Below are 13301 nucleotides of genomic sequence, written 5' to 3'. Positions count from 1 at the left end.
CTTTTTTTATTTTTAGTGATGTCACCACATTTAACATGGGTAATTCATGACACAATATTAGTCTTTCTAAGTAGCTTCATAAAGGAGTTTCAACCTGTTCTCACACTCTGCCCTGTTTTGTGTTTGTGCCAGTCCTTCATGCCCATCAGTTCCTCCCCAGCGAGTATTCTCTCAGCATTGTGTCATGTCGCCTGGGAAAAGACCCATCTGTTTACTTCATCGTCGGCACGGCCATGGTTTACCCAGAGGAGCCCGAGCCCAAGCAGGGTCGAATCATTGTCTTCCATTATACCGACGGTCAGTACCCGAGCTTCCCTTAGCTTTTTCTACGGTTTCAGCAAACTAGCCCAACTGCGCTCTTTGATTCTTCTCATCTTTTCATGTTTGTCCTCTCACCCAGATCAGCCTGCTTTGTTCTCTCCATCCTTCATCCCGTTTCATTTTCTCCTCCCCGCACTCTATATTGTATTTTAGGCAAGAACACTGTGTCCTATTGGGCTCCTGTTTCCCTTCTCACTCAATCATTTTCTTATCACTTCCTCTCAAACATTCCCCCCTCTCACCAGCACTGTTTATTTTTTTTGTTTTGTTTTGTTTTTTTGGTGTTTTTTTCTCTCACACTCTGTTCCTGACAAAATGCGTTGCTTTATGTCGTTTATCCTAGTCCAGCGCTTGATTTTTATACTTATAATCTGAATGCAGCGCTGTCTCAATTTCAGATTTTTCTCACATCTCTTTCCCAGTTGTTCTCTCTAGGACCTTGTAGGCGCTAATTTAACTCAGCGTTGCATGTGTGGCACTTTGAAAGCTCACTGAATGAACACTGACTGACTGATCTTTCCTGCAGGGAAGCTGCAAACCGTGGCTGAGAAAGAAGTGAAAGGAGCCGTCTATTCTATGGTGGAGTTCAATGGAAAACTACTGGCCAGCATAAATAGCACAGTAAGTGATGGCTAAAGTTTTTTCCTCCACATATTGTTTTAACGTCTAAAATAGAATTTGAAAATATTTTAAAGGGAAGTATAATGTACTGCTCAAAAAAATAAAGGGAACATTTCACTTTAGTTTTGTGTGTGGCTCCAAATCCAGGCCTCCATTGGTTAATAAATTTGATTTCCATTGATGATTTTTGTGTGATTTTGTTGTCAGCACATCAACTTTGTACAGAACAAAGTATTCAATGAGAATATTTCATTCATTCAGATCTAGGATGTGTTATTTGAGTGTTCCCTTTATTTTTTTTGAGCAGTGTATTTTATAGCCATAAAACATTCTGTAAATTACAATCAGCATGTCTGATGTTTTCTATGGCAGGTGAGTAAGTTACCTGCTTTAAGGCTTCACTTACAAAGATAAAAATTAGAACCATCTTTGTATGATGGCTTGTCATCTGGGTCTGCAGAGTCCTTTGGACTATTTTTAGATCTAGGATGAGGTTCATGTCTTAATTAAAGAAGACTTTTCTTTAAAAGGAAAATGTCAAATGCATCTGCGGTCACTTAATGGTCACACAGAAATTGGATTCCATGAATACTTTTGTCAGGAATATCAAGTATGCAGAGAGGTGAACAAAACATTTATCAAGGCTGTGCCTTACATTTCATTACAAAATGCCAGAAATTGCTTTAAATCAAAACCCACTTTACTTCAGCTGCATCTCATTGTTTTTGGGGGGGGGGTTTTCTCATCTCTTAGCCAGATTAAGAGTGTTTGACTGCAGCTGTGATCTGGTTGTATATGAACGTTAATGTTTTGACAGCTACAGCTGTTTATCTAAAGAATTTTTAGTGTTTTCATTTAACAATTTTTTTCTCCAAAATTGATCATTTTCCACCCAGAGTGAAATACAGCAAAATGTAACAGTTGTGTCCTGATTTGTTACTTTCCCAGCTACTGCGCTCAGAAAGCATTTATCTTCCTGCTCTCTAGATAAATCGCCATACAAGTCTTCACTTTATGAACGCAGTTGGAGCTGGGAATGTTACTGCCACAGTGTCTTGACAGCACATAAGTTGATGCCTGAAGTTGTTTCCAAAAGCAAATATCACTTTTCAATGATTATCGTCTGAGTTCTTTGCCTTTGTTCATTCACATTTCTCACTGTTATCTTAATAGAAATAAAACAAACTACTGTCAGCTTTGAGCCTGAACACAATTGAAAATGAAAAGTTGTAAATATTATGTTCTTTTAAAGTTTCTCTTAAATCTTTTGTCTAATTTTAGCTCATTCTGGAGCTCCAGAGTGGACCATTTGGTTCTGCAAACCTCCACCTAAGTTGTCTTATATGTTCATTGACCTGTTGTAGAGATTAATGCTTAACATTTTACATCCTATTATTTTTGACCTAATTAAGATAAAGAAGAAAAAAACAAGTTGCATCAACAAACTATTTGCTGTGTTCCTTCTGCTGTGCTTTTGTGGGTTCAGCTCCAGGTGACCTGTTTCTTTTCTCCTAGATTTATTTTAAGAGCCACATGATCTCTCAAAGCAGAAAAGCACTGTTCTATTAATTACATTTTGCCATGTCTAAATAAATCCATCCCATGCGTATTGGAGTGAAATCACCTGACATAGTGTGAAACAAATAGTCTTCCCCTGCTGCCCCATAATACCACGCTCATCACGATCAGCTACAGATAGATTAAAGGGATTAAAAACATGAAAGGGAGCTTTATCTGGAGATATCAAGAATACAATTGTCATGGATTTCAGATTTCTGGAGCTCAAAGTCTCTCACTTCCGATTGCTTTTCTATCCTACTCTGCCTTTGCTGTAAGAAACTGTTTTACTGAATTAGCTGTCCATAAATACACTACTATTGTCCACTTAAAGAGAAATAAATAAGTGGATTCTGGTCTCCACAGTTTTGTATTTCAGTTTGCTGACTATTGAATTTGAAACACAGAACATAAACGGATCATGGAAGAACAAATAAGTTGCTTAAAAGGTTTGAGAGTTTTGAGGCTTAAGCACAAACACTCATGAATTCTCATGTGTCTTAATTTTAATTGTCTGAAAAAAAAAACAAAAAAAAAAACTTCAATGTTTCAGTCAGCCACTTGAATCTCCTCCCAGATGTTTACAACACAAGAAAGACCTACCAAAAATAAAAAAAATTATAATTATGTAATGAGGTTGGAGAAGTAAATGTTTCAATTTTGGTTTCGGAGATTAGAAGACAATCAAAGAATACTGTTAAAAATGACGAGTTTATAAAAAATGACAGAATATTGGGCTTTAATTGAAGCCTGGTTAATTTATCCAATGACTTTTTCATTCTATTCTCCAAAAAATATAGATTACACTTCGCTTATATTTAATTTTTTTGTCCTTCTGTGTTTCATATGTGGATGAGCACTAATGGTTTAAGACTTTATTATCCTTATTGTTTAATATTTATGGTGTTTTTATTTGTTTGGTATTTCATCTCTTTTTGGCTCACTGCACATAGTCTGAGCCTCTCAATCATGGATTCCTCTCAAATTACACTTAACCAGTATCTAATTGGCTCCTACATCACAACTTACGCATTGCTATACACAACGCTTTGCCTTGAGGGACATTTTAATATTCAAGCACAGCATTTATTTGTGCTGTAATAAAACTAACAGCAAATAAAACGGCAAAAGAAAATATCTAAAGGATCAGTTGTTTGTATTTGCAAATTTAATTAAAGCATTTTTTTTTATTGCCAATATAGTAACTTAATCTTAGTGTATTTTTACACCAGTGAATGATAAATGTAATATTTGACATTCCTAGTTCAAAAAATGTATTTTTCAATTTATACAATTATTGGCTATGAACTTTTTAAGGAAACATGGTGCTTTTCACAATAGACATATACGATGGACACAGTTATGATGTTACCTTTTGCTTGATCTAATTTATTAAGACTTGCATTTAATATGAAAATCGCAGTTGGTGTTTGTAAAATGAACAGTAATCCAGTGAAAGCACTTAGTTGAGACACACCCCTGGGTCTCCCACCAATTTCTGCCACAGCATGACATGTTCATTAACTGGTAAAAGTTAATTTATAAAGCAGACATTAACCTCAGATTCAAACACATTAATTAGTGTGAAACTGAAATGTATATATAAAATTAATAATATCCTACAAGAATAATTACTACAATAATGATTAAAATGAGAGCCGCCTTTCTTTTTCAGGTCCGTCTGTACGAGTGGACGGCTGAGAAGGAGCTGAGGACCGAGTGCAACCACTACAACAACATCATGGCGCTCTACCTGAAGACCAAAGGGGATTTCATCCTGGTGGGAGACCTGATGAGGTCTGTCCTGCTGCTGGCGTACAAACCCATGGAGGGCAACTTTGAAGAGGTGAGATGTGAGGAGAAAATGCTCGAAGACTTGGAAAAGGTGGGGAAATTGAAGACTGCGTGTTGCTGCTTTGATACAAACTCACAAAGCAGTTTTCACTTTCAAGCCACAGTGCTTTATTTGTATGAGCTAAGTTTCTTACCTGTTAACTCCTAATTTTTGGTGTGCAAATTATATGAGTAAAACATTTTAATTAGTTTTTTTTTTTTTTTTTTTTCATTCCACATTGCCAATTGACTCTTTAGTACCTTTCTTGTAAAATTGGGAAACAAATCATTAGAATCTAACTAAAGTTGTCAGTTTACAGTTGAGCTTTTGTACAAATCAAACAAACTGGACACATTACAAACTCATTAGGGAGAACGATGAAAGAGCGTTCTGTCTCCTCAGATGCCGTGTGTCCATCACAGGCTCCCTGCACAATTATAGAGCAGAATCTATTGATTGTGTCATATTTCCTCTCTTCAGTATTAAAGGAGTTCATTATAATTTGCAGAGAGAACGCAGCAGTTTTGCACAGCTATATTTTTTATTTAATCGATTTACTCTCCTAAAAAATTGGAATATAAAAATAGAAATGGAAATTAGGGTTGCAACTGACGATTTTAGTAATTGATTAATTTATCAGTTATTCTGACGATTAATCGACTAATCGCACATTCTGCAGATTTTTTAAAGAATTTCTTAATCCTTTTTTGTGCAATATTAAATTATGCAAATAAACATATTATTCACTTCCTTGCTAAAATATGACAATAAACATTTTTTTTGCCTATAATGCAATATATAATGCAATAACATAACTTTCTTTTAGTGTATGCTTGATCATTTGTAGCAAAGGAAACACCTGCAGCTAAAAACCTACTACTAAAACAGCTCAGCCCTTTCTGCTTGACCTGGTATCAGTACAGTGTAAGGCTAATCTGCTGACTATTTTTTTTAGAATAATTGATAAATATGGAGGGACACAAGGTGCTTAATAGGATGTTTTTGTTATTATCACTAAATAATTTGAAGCTAAAACTATGCCACTCGATGCATTCTGAGTAGAACATGCTTACAAACATGTTCTACTCATGTTTTGTGCATTTATCCTAAATGCAAAAAAAACAAAAAATCAAATATGTTTTGTACAGTTTTGGCTTAATTACTGCTCTGAGTTTGTTCTTTCAACAAAATTGCCTTTTTGAGTCTTTATAATTCAGTTGTCAATTAACCGATTTCTAAATTAGTTGACGTTTATTTCAATAATCAATTCAGCACAATTAATCAGAATAATTGTTTCAGCCCTAATAGACATAAAACCAAATTCTAGTATAAAAGTTAACACAATCAGCAACAATTAGGGGTTTTGTTGAGAGCGTTTACTCTCGGTTAGCGTTGGCTTATCTTTGCTTAAAAGGTATATTTCTTAAGACAAACCTGCATGTTTATGCCTTTTTTCATATATTTTCCACAGATTGCTCGTGACTTTAATCCAAACTGGATGAGTGCCGTGGAAATTCTAGACGATGACAACTTCCTGGGAGCAGAGAACGCCTTCAACTTGTTCGTCTGCCAAAAAGATAGGTGAGAACGGCGAAGCCTCTCCCTGCGTGTAGATAGGGAAGCTCAATGCTCATTTTCTTATGATCATTATATTCCACCATAGCTGCTCTTGCAGATCAGAAATGCTCCTAAATCGTCTTTGCCCAATACTTTCTCGCTCAGACTGATGCTGTCATTAGGATGCTGCTCCTTTCACACACAGTCCCATGATAGCTTTTAGACCAACATTATTGATATGACTGTGGTACTGCAGCATTGTCCTTGCATTAGTGCTGGAAATTATGATTCATCTTGCAGCCAAGCTTTTAGCCAGTCTCTTGCTTTTTTTTCCCCTCTGTTGTAATTTTACTGAATGTTGGTGTTAAGGAAAAGGAAGAAAGATGAGGTCTGAAGGAGCTTGTGTTACATCCATGCCTTCACTCATTATCCATCTAATATGTCAGAGTGGACCTCTCGATGCTTTTGACCTTTATTTGTGCAGCACGTCTCTGTTACTGTTGCTCTTTTCACTGTTTCTCAGACTTTTAGCCATTACCTCTCTATCATGTGCTGACCTTTTCCAACACTTCTCGTGTCTCTGCCCGTCTTGTTTTCCATTTGATTGATCGATGGTTTGACCCCCAACAAGGCCCAGTCATGACCTTGAGATCATTTTGTCTTCATGTTTGTTCTCTCTCCGTTTGTCCTTGCCACACTCAGTGCGGCCACCACCGACGAGGAGCGCCAGCATCTGCAGGAGGTCGGGGTCTTTCACCTAGGCGAGTTTGTAAATGTCTTTTGCCATGGCTCACTGGTGCTGCAGAACCTGGGGGAGAGCTCCACACCCACCCAGGGATCCGTACTCTTCGGCACCGTTAACGGCATGATCGGTAAGCGCCCTAATCCAAACAAACCTTTGTATTTTTCTAGCATGTTTCAAAAATATTCAAGCATTTTCTTCCTTGCTGAGAGCACCCTGTTAGCATGTTTAATGGTTTATGCAAGCATCTAATTTCAGGATTACCTGGCTGTAATCACAATTTTTACACTAGATCAGGGGCATGCAACCACTGACATTAGGCTGCTTGCATCCAGCGACTCATTCTTGTTTTGGTCTGAAGAGTTTTCAGTAAGAATTGTCCAAATCAAATGCAGAGAAAGTGTACTGTGAAGCCATAGATTTTCTAAAGGTGTATGTAGTATTTTATAGAAGAGGTAACAGTATCGCACAAATAAAATGTATCCCAGAACTGTATAGCATAGCATAATGCAGTGTTCCATTAAACAATATAGTGCTACATGATATAGTACAGTTAAAATGTGCAGGGGAAGTGTGGTATGTTGCAGTATGGTACAGTATAGTATTGCCAGTACAGCTGAACATAATGTGGTATAATGTTGCAGAGTATAGTAATTTATACTACATAGTAAAGTACTGTATTGACCAAAAATATAAGTGAAATAATGAAGCATACCATAGTATTCTAGTACTGTATAGTACTGCATACCACATTATACCATGTCATGACATCGATTAGTTTATTTTCGATCATTACAAAGAATCCATAAGTAATAAAATATAAGTTTTCTACATATTAAAAAGGGTTCATATTCCGCTCACGAACTTTCATCATAAGGAAAAGGACAGTGCTTTACGACTGATGGTTTTTATTTGGTGGCGCAGGACATAAAAATGTTCTCTGTATTGTAATGATAACTTTCCCATACACAAAGACCCGTTCGGTTCTGGGTCCAGCTCGGGTCATAAATTTGAGCCGTATCGACTCCAGCTCCTCATTTTGTTTCCGTGCATGGGAACGTGCATGGTTAGCTGTTTCTCCCAGCATTGTTCAGGTGAATGAAAGATTTCCCAAACAAATGTTTAAATTCCTGATTTCTTTGTTTTCCCTCTGCCAGTGGAACCTCCACATACAAGCAGCTATTGATTTTATGCTGTGACATTCACTGTTGAGACTTCAGCTCACTCCTGTCTTGATTCAGTGGATATGAGCAGGATTTAGTTTGCAGAGCCGCAAACTCCCCGGCTTTATTTCTTTCCTAAGACTCTGCCCGTGCTGCTCAGGATGAATCCCAAACATCGCTGAACTTTTATTTGCTTCTGCTGGCAGATATTTTTCATTTTCTGGCAGCAGAAAACCTATTCACAATCTTTCAGAAGCCAGTGTTTAGGTCTTGGAATTTAACAATAAAATCCAGCTCTTAACATACTTTGTGAATAATTGGAATTAACTTGCCTTAGGTTGCAGAGAGGTATCAAGACTAATTGAATACACAAAGATCCCTCAAATCCTTTTCCTTCAAGCAAATAATGATGTAAAACTTTCATCACTGTCAGTTGACACGTTTACACCTCTCATTACTTGGATTGAAACCAGTAACTTCCAGCCTGGCAGTGGTGACGGGGAGATGAAAAACAGAGAGTGCTCATCATTTGGACACAGCAGCACTCCCACAGCACCAAAACACAGCACATTATTTCACCTCTGCACCTCCTGTGATTCTCTAAAAAGTCTCAGAGGAAAGTTTCACAGGAAATGAAAACCACTGTCGCCCTTCCCTGTGAGAACTTCCCCTCTCTAACCCTCAAACTAAAATGAGCTTCAGCGTGTAATGAAGATAAAACGCCACTGCTGGTCTTATCGCTCTGCGAGATGCTGTGATGTATGATATGTTTCTTAGAGAAAGCTGCAAGGCGATGGGATTATTTCCCCTAAAAGAGAATAACAGCCAATATATGCATCCAAACTTTACAAAGTCTATTTTTTTTTGTATAAACTCTGATATGGCAATCTAAAGATGATCACAACCAGAGATTGCTTGTTGACTCAGAAATTCATTCTCATGCCAAATTATTTGATCGTATCTTAAAAACAATCTATCATAAATGTATTTTTATGTCTTCAAACCAACAGAGAAAATTCCAATAACTTGGTGGGTCATGTTGTTTTCTGAATTTTTGCAGTCAGTTTACAGTCGTTTTTTTTTTCCGCACACAGGATGACTTTTTAAATCGTCTTATTTAGTCACTAACAGGTTCAGACCAAAAAAAAAAAACAAAAAAAAAACACGCCAAACAAATAATGTGGATACATTAAATTTCTGCTCACTTGAACTGCGTTGAACTTCCAGGCAACGCTGAGATGCTGACAGATAAACAGCTGTCAGGGCTACCCCCCCCCCAACCTCCTTCGCGTGTCATTAGACAGTTTAATACCAGCGTAATTACAGGAGCATCAAAGCCTCAAATGAACGAGGGTTGTGTGGAAATCTCTTGTCTTCTCAAACAGATCCCCAGGTTTCGTTTCCAATTTTTTCACTTAATGTACATCTGAAAGTATTATCACCAGTTTAAAGCTCTTAATAAATTGTATCCTAACATTACTTTTCTGTTGTTTATAATTAATAGCCCTGATTTTAGAAGGCTATTCTTAGTGCTGCCAATCAAACTCGTATCCGTGCTGCAGTTGTGCTAATGGCGGAGAAATAACCACTAGCAGAGAAAAAGGGATGTGAGCAGTGTGTACATGAGGATGATTGACAGCTTTAAGACCCTCCTCTTGTCTCTGATTGGTTATTTCTGACAGGGAGTGGTTTTGTTCTGCAGATGGCAGTAGGACCACAGAGGTGTCAGAGGAGCTTGGTTTTTCACTGTTTATTTGTCTCATACTCTCACAACATGGTAACCGTTTTGACAAATTTATAAAAAAACAAAAACAAAAAATATTTTTCACAAAAGTGACCTACTGCAGCTTTAAAATTAATGAACGCAGACATGACATTTCTCTCTTCCCCTCAGCTCTTTCACACCTTCATAAAAGATAATCTGTATGCTTTTTTTTAGGTCTGGTAACGTCTCTGTCCGAGGGCTGGTACAGCCTCCTGCTTGACCTACAGAACCGCCTCACCAAGGTCATCAAAAGCGTGGGCAAGATCGAGCACAGCTTATATCCTTCATGTTCTGAACTCCTGTGTACAGTAACTATCTGTGACCTGGACGGGCCGGGGTTGTTCTGGTGACGGCCCTGAAAATGAACAACAAAGCAATAATGTTTTTAACTGACTTTACAGGCAATTGATATTTTTAATGCTCAAATAATTAGTTTCCATTCTGCTGCATAAGAAAGGGACTTTCCTTTTCTTAGAGAAATTTGACTCTGCTACTCTGTGGGTTTATTTAATCATTTTATTTAATGCTCAAAGGCCCTCTGTTCACTCTTTGTTTATAAAATATGGCTCAAGAGGGCCTCTATGATGACCATCTTTCTGGTGCATTGAACACGGTGTCATCTGCTGGATATTTATTAAATCTGCCTGAGGTGAAGTTTGCATGGTCACACCCAAAGGGCCGACCTCGGGCTGAATCGGCTCCGTGGTAATGATTTATCCTTAACTGAGTGACACCTGGAGGTCTTTCCACACGGAGCGCAAGACGGAGCAGGGCACAGGCTTCATCGACGGGGACCTGATTGAAAGCTTCCTGGATCTCAATCGGGCAAAGATGCAGGAGGTCGTCAGCACTCTGCTGGTGGGCGCAGTTTCTCCTCTTCCAGTTCAAATCACCTGCACTTCACCTCATGTTTCTAACATTTACATTTAACATTTCTAGACTAATCACAAACGTATAAATTTGAATGCTTTTTACTTCTCAAATGTTCTTTGGTTTGTTTGGTCGTTTGGTTGACGGAAAGCCCATTAAGAACATTCCAGCAATAATCAAGCTCAGTTCTATAAAATTGTATTCAGTGTTTAAAAAGCTTCTTGGGGACAAACTTCCCGTCTCCTGTTTATAGCGATATCATTTTTATCAGGGGATATTTATCTCCTAAGGGTATTTATTTATCTGTCTGTCAAGCTGACTGACTGACAGTCAATCACCCACAAAGAGGATTTTTTTTTTTTTTTGCTTGGATGTTTTTCTTTTTTTTTCTGTCTCTGTGTATGTGTGTTTTTTTTCTCTTAAACTGTCTGGGGGAAGATTTGAAGGTTGAGTCTCACTTTAGTGGTTAAGAGCTTCAGTCATTTTGGCCTCAGCTATTCTTCCCTCATATGTGACATGCTGAAGTGGACACTCTTCTGTCTGGACTCTGGCATTCACAAACCAAATTGTTTTGTTTACACACTACTAAACCCAAAGCCACAGATAAGAAACAATTTAGCTCCATTAAGATTAGATTTAGGAAATGAATTGCCATTTATTTCCTTTTCTTGAAGTCTGCTCCCCTGGAGCTTCTGTATCTCCTGGTTCCATCTCTTATCTTGAAGGGGGAAGAAAATTGAAATTGTTGCCAGTGGATGCGTTACCTTGGCTTTTAAAAACATAACTCTTAAATGTATCTCTTAGATAAAGAGTTGCAACAAAACCTTTTTTAAATTGACACACAAGTTGATAAATAAAGGAGACGTTTTGTATGAATCAGAAATCAGAGCAGAAATGATAAAAGAGAAATATTTTGTTTTAATAGTTGGAAGTTTTATAATGTCTGGACAGTTCTCTTAATGTCCCATTTCAGTCAGTCAGGTGGGGGTCTGGACTTTGACTGGGCCACTGCAACACCCTGTTTGAAACATTGTTCTGGTTCATGTCCTAATTTACCCAAACTGTTGCTACTACTTAGCCTCACGTTGGATTTTACAATATTTGGGCATGTGGTCAGCAGATGCTTTGCCACATAATGGAATGACGTAACAAGCCCATGATCATCATGGTTCTGGCTCCATTTCTAACTATTATTATGAAAGCTTCTGCAGGCATATTGTTTTTGAGAAAGACAGGGCTTCCTCCTGCTGAATTTTGTGGAACATCCACACAATTGATAGCTCCTGCTTTTATTGAGGTGGTCAGTAAATCTTGTTCATTTGACTAGTGGGACTTGGCTTCTGCTTTTCTCTTTTACATCCAGTGGAAGCAGTAAAATGGTGGAAGCACCATTTTTGCTCTCTTTTTGAACCTTCAAGGATCCATTTAAATTATTTTGCCTTGAAAATATCTGATAAGTTTTCTTGTGAAGAACAGCTGATAATAGCAAAAAAATTTTAGTTTTTTCCTCCCACAAAATTAAAGTGGAACATTGCTTTAAACACAGCTGCAATAACTAATTTGCATCACAGAGAAACTGAATATATGCATATTTTAAATATTTATGCTTTAGTTTAACTTCAATTGTGTGAAATCTGGAGTGAAATCTCTATTTTCAGGGTGAAGTTAACAGACAGAAATCCAGATTGACATCAGTTTACACCTATAAGGAGGTTACATTTAAATGGAGCAGACTTTGAATAGCTTTTATTTATTTATTTTTTTTATCATCAAGATTGTTCAGTGCTTAAATTATAAATGGTTTCTGTCTCTGAGGAAAAGTCTTTACATTTACCTTCTGGTGCGATTAATAAAAAATAAACCAGAGGGGAAAAAGCTGCAGTCTGTTGTCTTTGTGGACAAGATAAAAGATTCCCAGCGTTTTGGTGTGCACTTCAAAACATCGGAAATAAAGCTCTGAAAACAATGGAAAGGAGAATAACATTTCATTCAAGTGAAATATTTGTGGACGTAGTCAGCTGCTGCTCGTGCATCTACTCGTCTCGGCTCACCGCTCGCTGTCTTTCATTTTCAGATCGATGATGGCAGCGGCATGAAGCGTGAAGCCACAGTGGACGAGGTGATTAAGATTGTAGAGGAGCTGACGAGGATCCACTAGCTCCTTTCACCATTCTGATCCCTGCTGGGAGGGAGCAGGAGCTGAAACGCTTTGGGCTTTACAGATGTGTAAATAATTATAAACAGTGTGTGTGTGTGTTTTGACCTTTCGGTGAGCCGTCGGCTGTTCAGACCCTGAAGGGTGCTACGTGACGAGTGTGGGGCTCTTCAGGTGAAATGCTTACCGACCAAAGTGACGACCTTGGTCTGAGTGAGTTTGAACGTGTGTGTGTGTGTGTGTGTGTGTGTGTGTGATGGGATGTGGCTATAAAAAGGAACAACCTGAAACTTTCCTCGACACATCCCCATGCTCCCAGATAATTGTGGCAGTTTCTGATAGGTTAAAGGTTTCTCAATCCTCTTCACCTCACATTATCGGCTGTTTGCTATTGAAGTCTGAAATAAACACACTGTATAAGAAATAAAATGAGGAAATTGATAGATTTATAGCTATTTTGTCTTTGTGATGTTTTCTTTGTTTATTCTAATAAACCTTCCTTTAGTATTGCTCTGTGTCTCGGCCTTTGATCTGCTCTAGATTAATCGTCATTGTTTGCTGTGTTTTGTCGGACCACAAACAGACACTTCTGAATTAACTTCTAAAATTATTTACTGTATTTAAGGTTATTGAGATGTCTTCTATAAAATTAATATGATATTGCTTATGGACAGAATCAAATATTTTGTGATCATAAGCTAAATAAAGATTTCAAT

At 37.7% G+C, this 13301-nt stretch overlaps 1 protein-coding gene across 1 annotated transcript in view; it reads left to right on the top strand.

Moving 5' to 3' along the window:
- Window positions 1-13094, top strand: part of ddb1 (damage-specific DNA binding protein 1) — a 45162-nt gene extending 32068 nt beyond the window's left edge. Inside the window, exons 20-27 of the mRNA XM_014978562.2 lie at window positions 133-297; window positions 848-942; window positions 4175-4345; window positions 5805-5914; window positions 6593-6762; window positions 9735-9837; window positions 10295-10418; window positions 12505-13094. Of these exons, the coding sequence (XP_014834048.2) occupies window positions 133-297; window positions 848-942; window positions 4175-4345; window positions 5805-5914; window positions 6593-6762; window positions 9735-9837; window positions 10295-10418; window positions 12505-12588 (1022 nt within the window). The 3' untranslated portion in view covers window positions 12589-13094. The remainder of the gene's footprint in view (window positions 1-132; window positions 298-847; window positions 943-4174; window positions 4346-5804; window positions 5915-6592; window positions 6763-9734; window positions 9838-10294; window positions 10419-12504) is intronic.
- Window positions 13095-13301: the final 207 nt, after the last annotated feature.

The sequence above is a fragment of the Poecilia mexicana genome, unplaced genomic scaffold, assembly GCF_051168715.1.
Source record: "Poecilia mexicana isolate PSO_F unplaced genomic scaffold, ASM5116871v1 scaffold_3, whole genome shotgun sequence".
NCBI classification, from domain to species: Eukaryota; Metazoa; Chordata; class Actinopteri; order Cyprinodontiformes; family Poeciliidae; genus Poecilia; species Poecilia mexicana.
The sequence above is the reverse complement of the archived record's forward strand: the minus strand, read 5'-3'. Positions and strand labels throughout refer to the sequence as shown.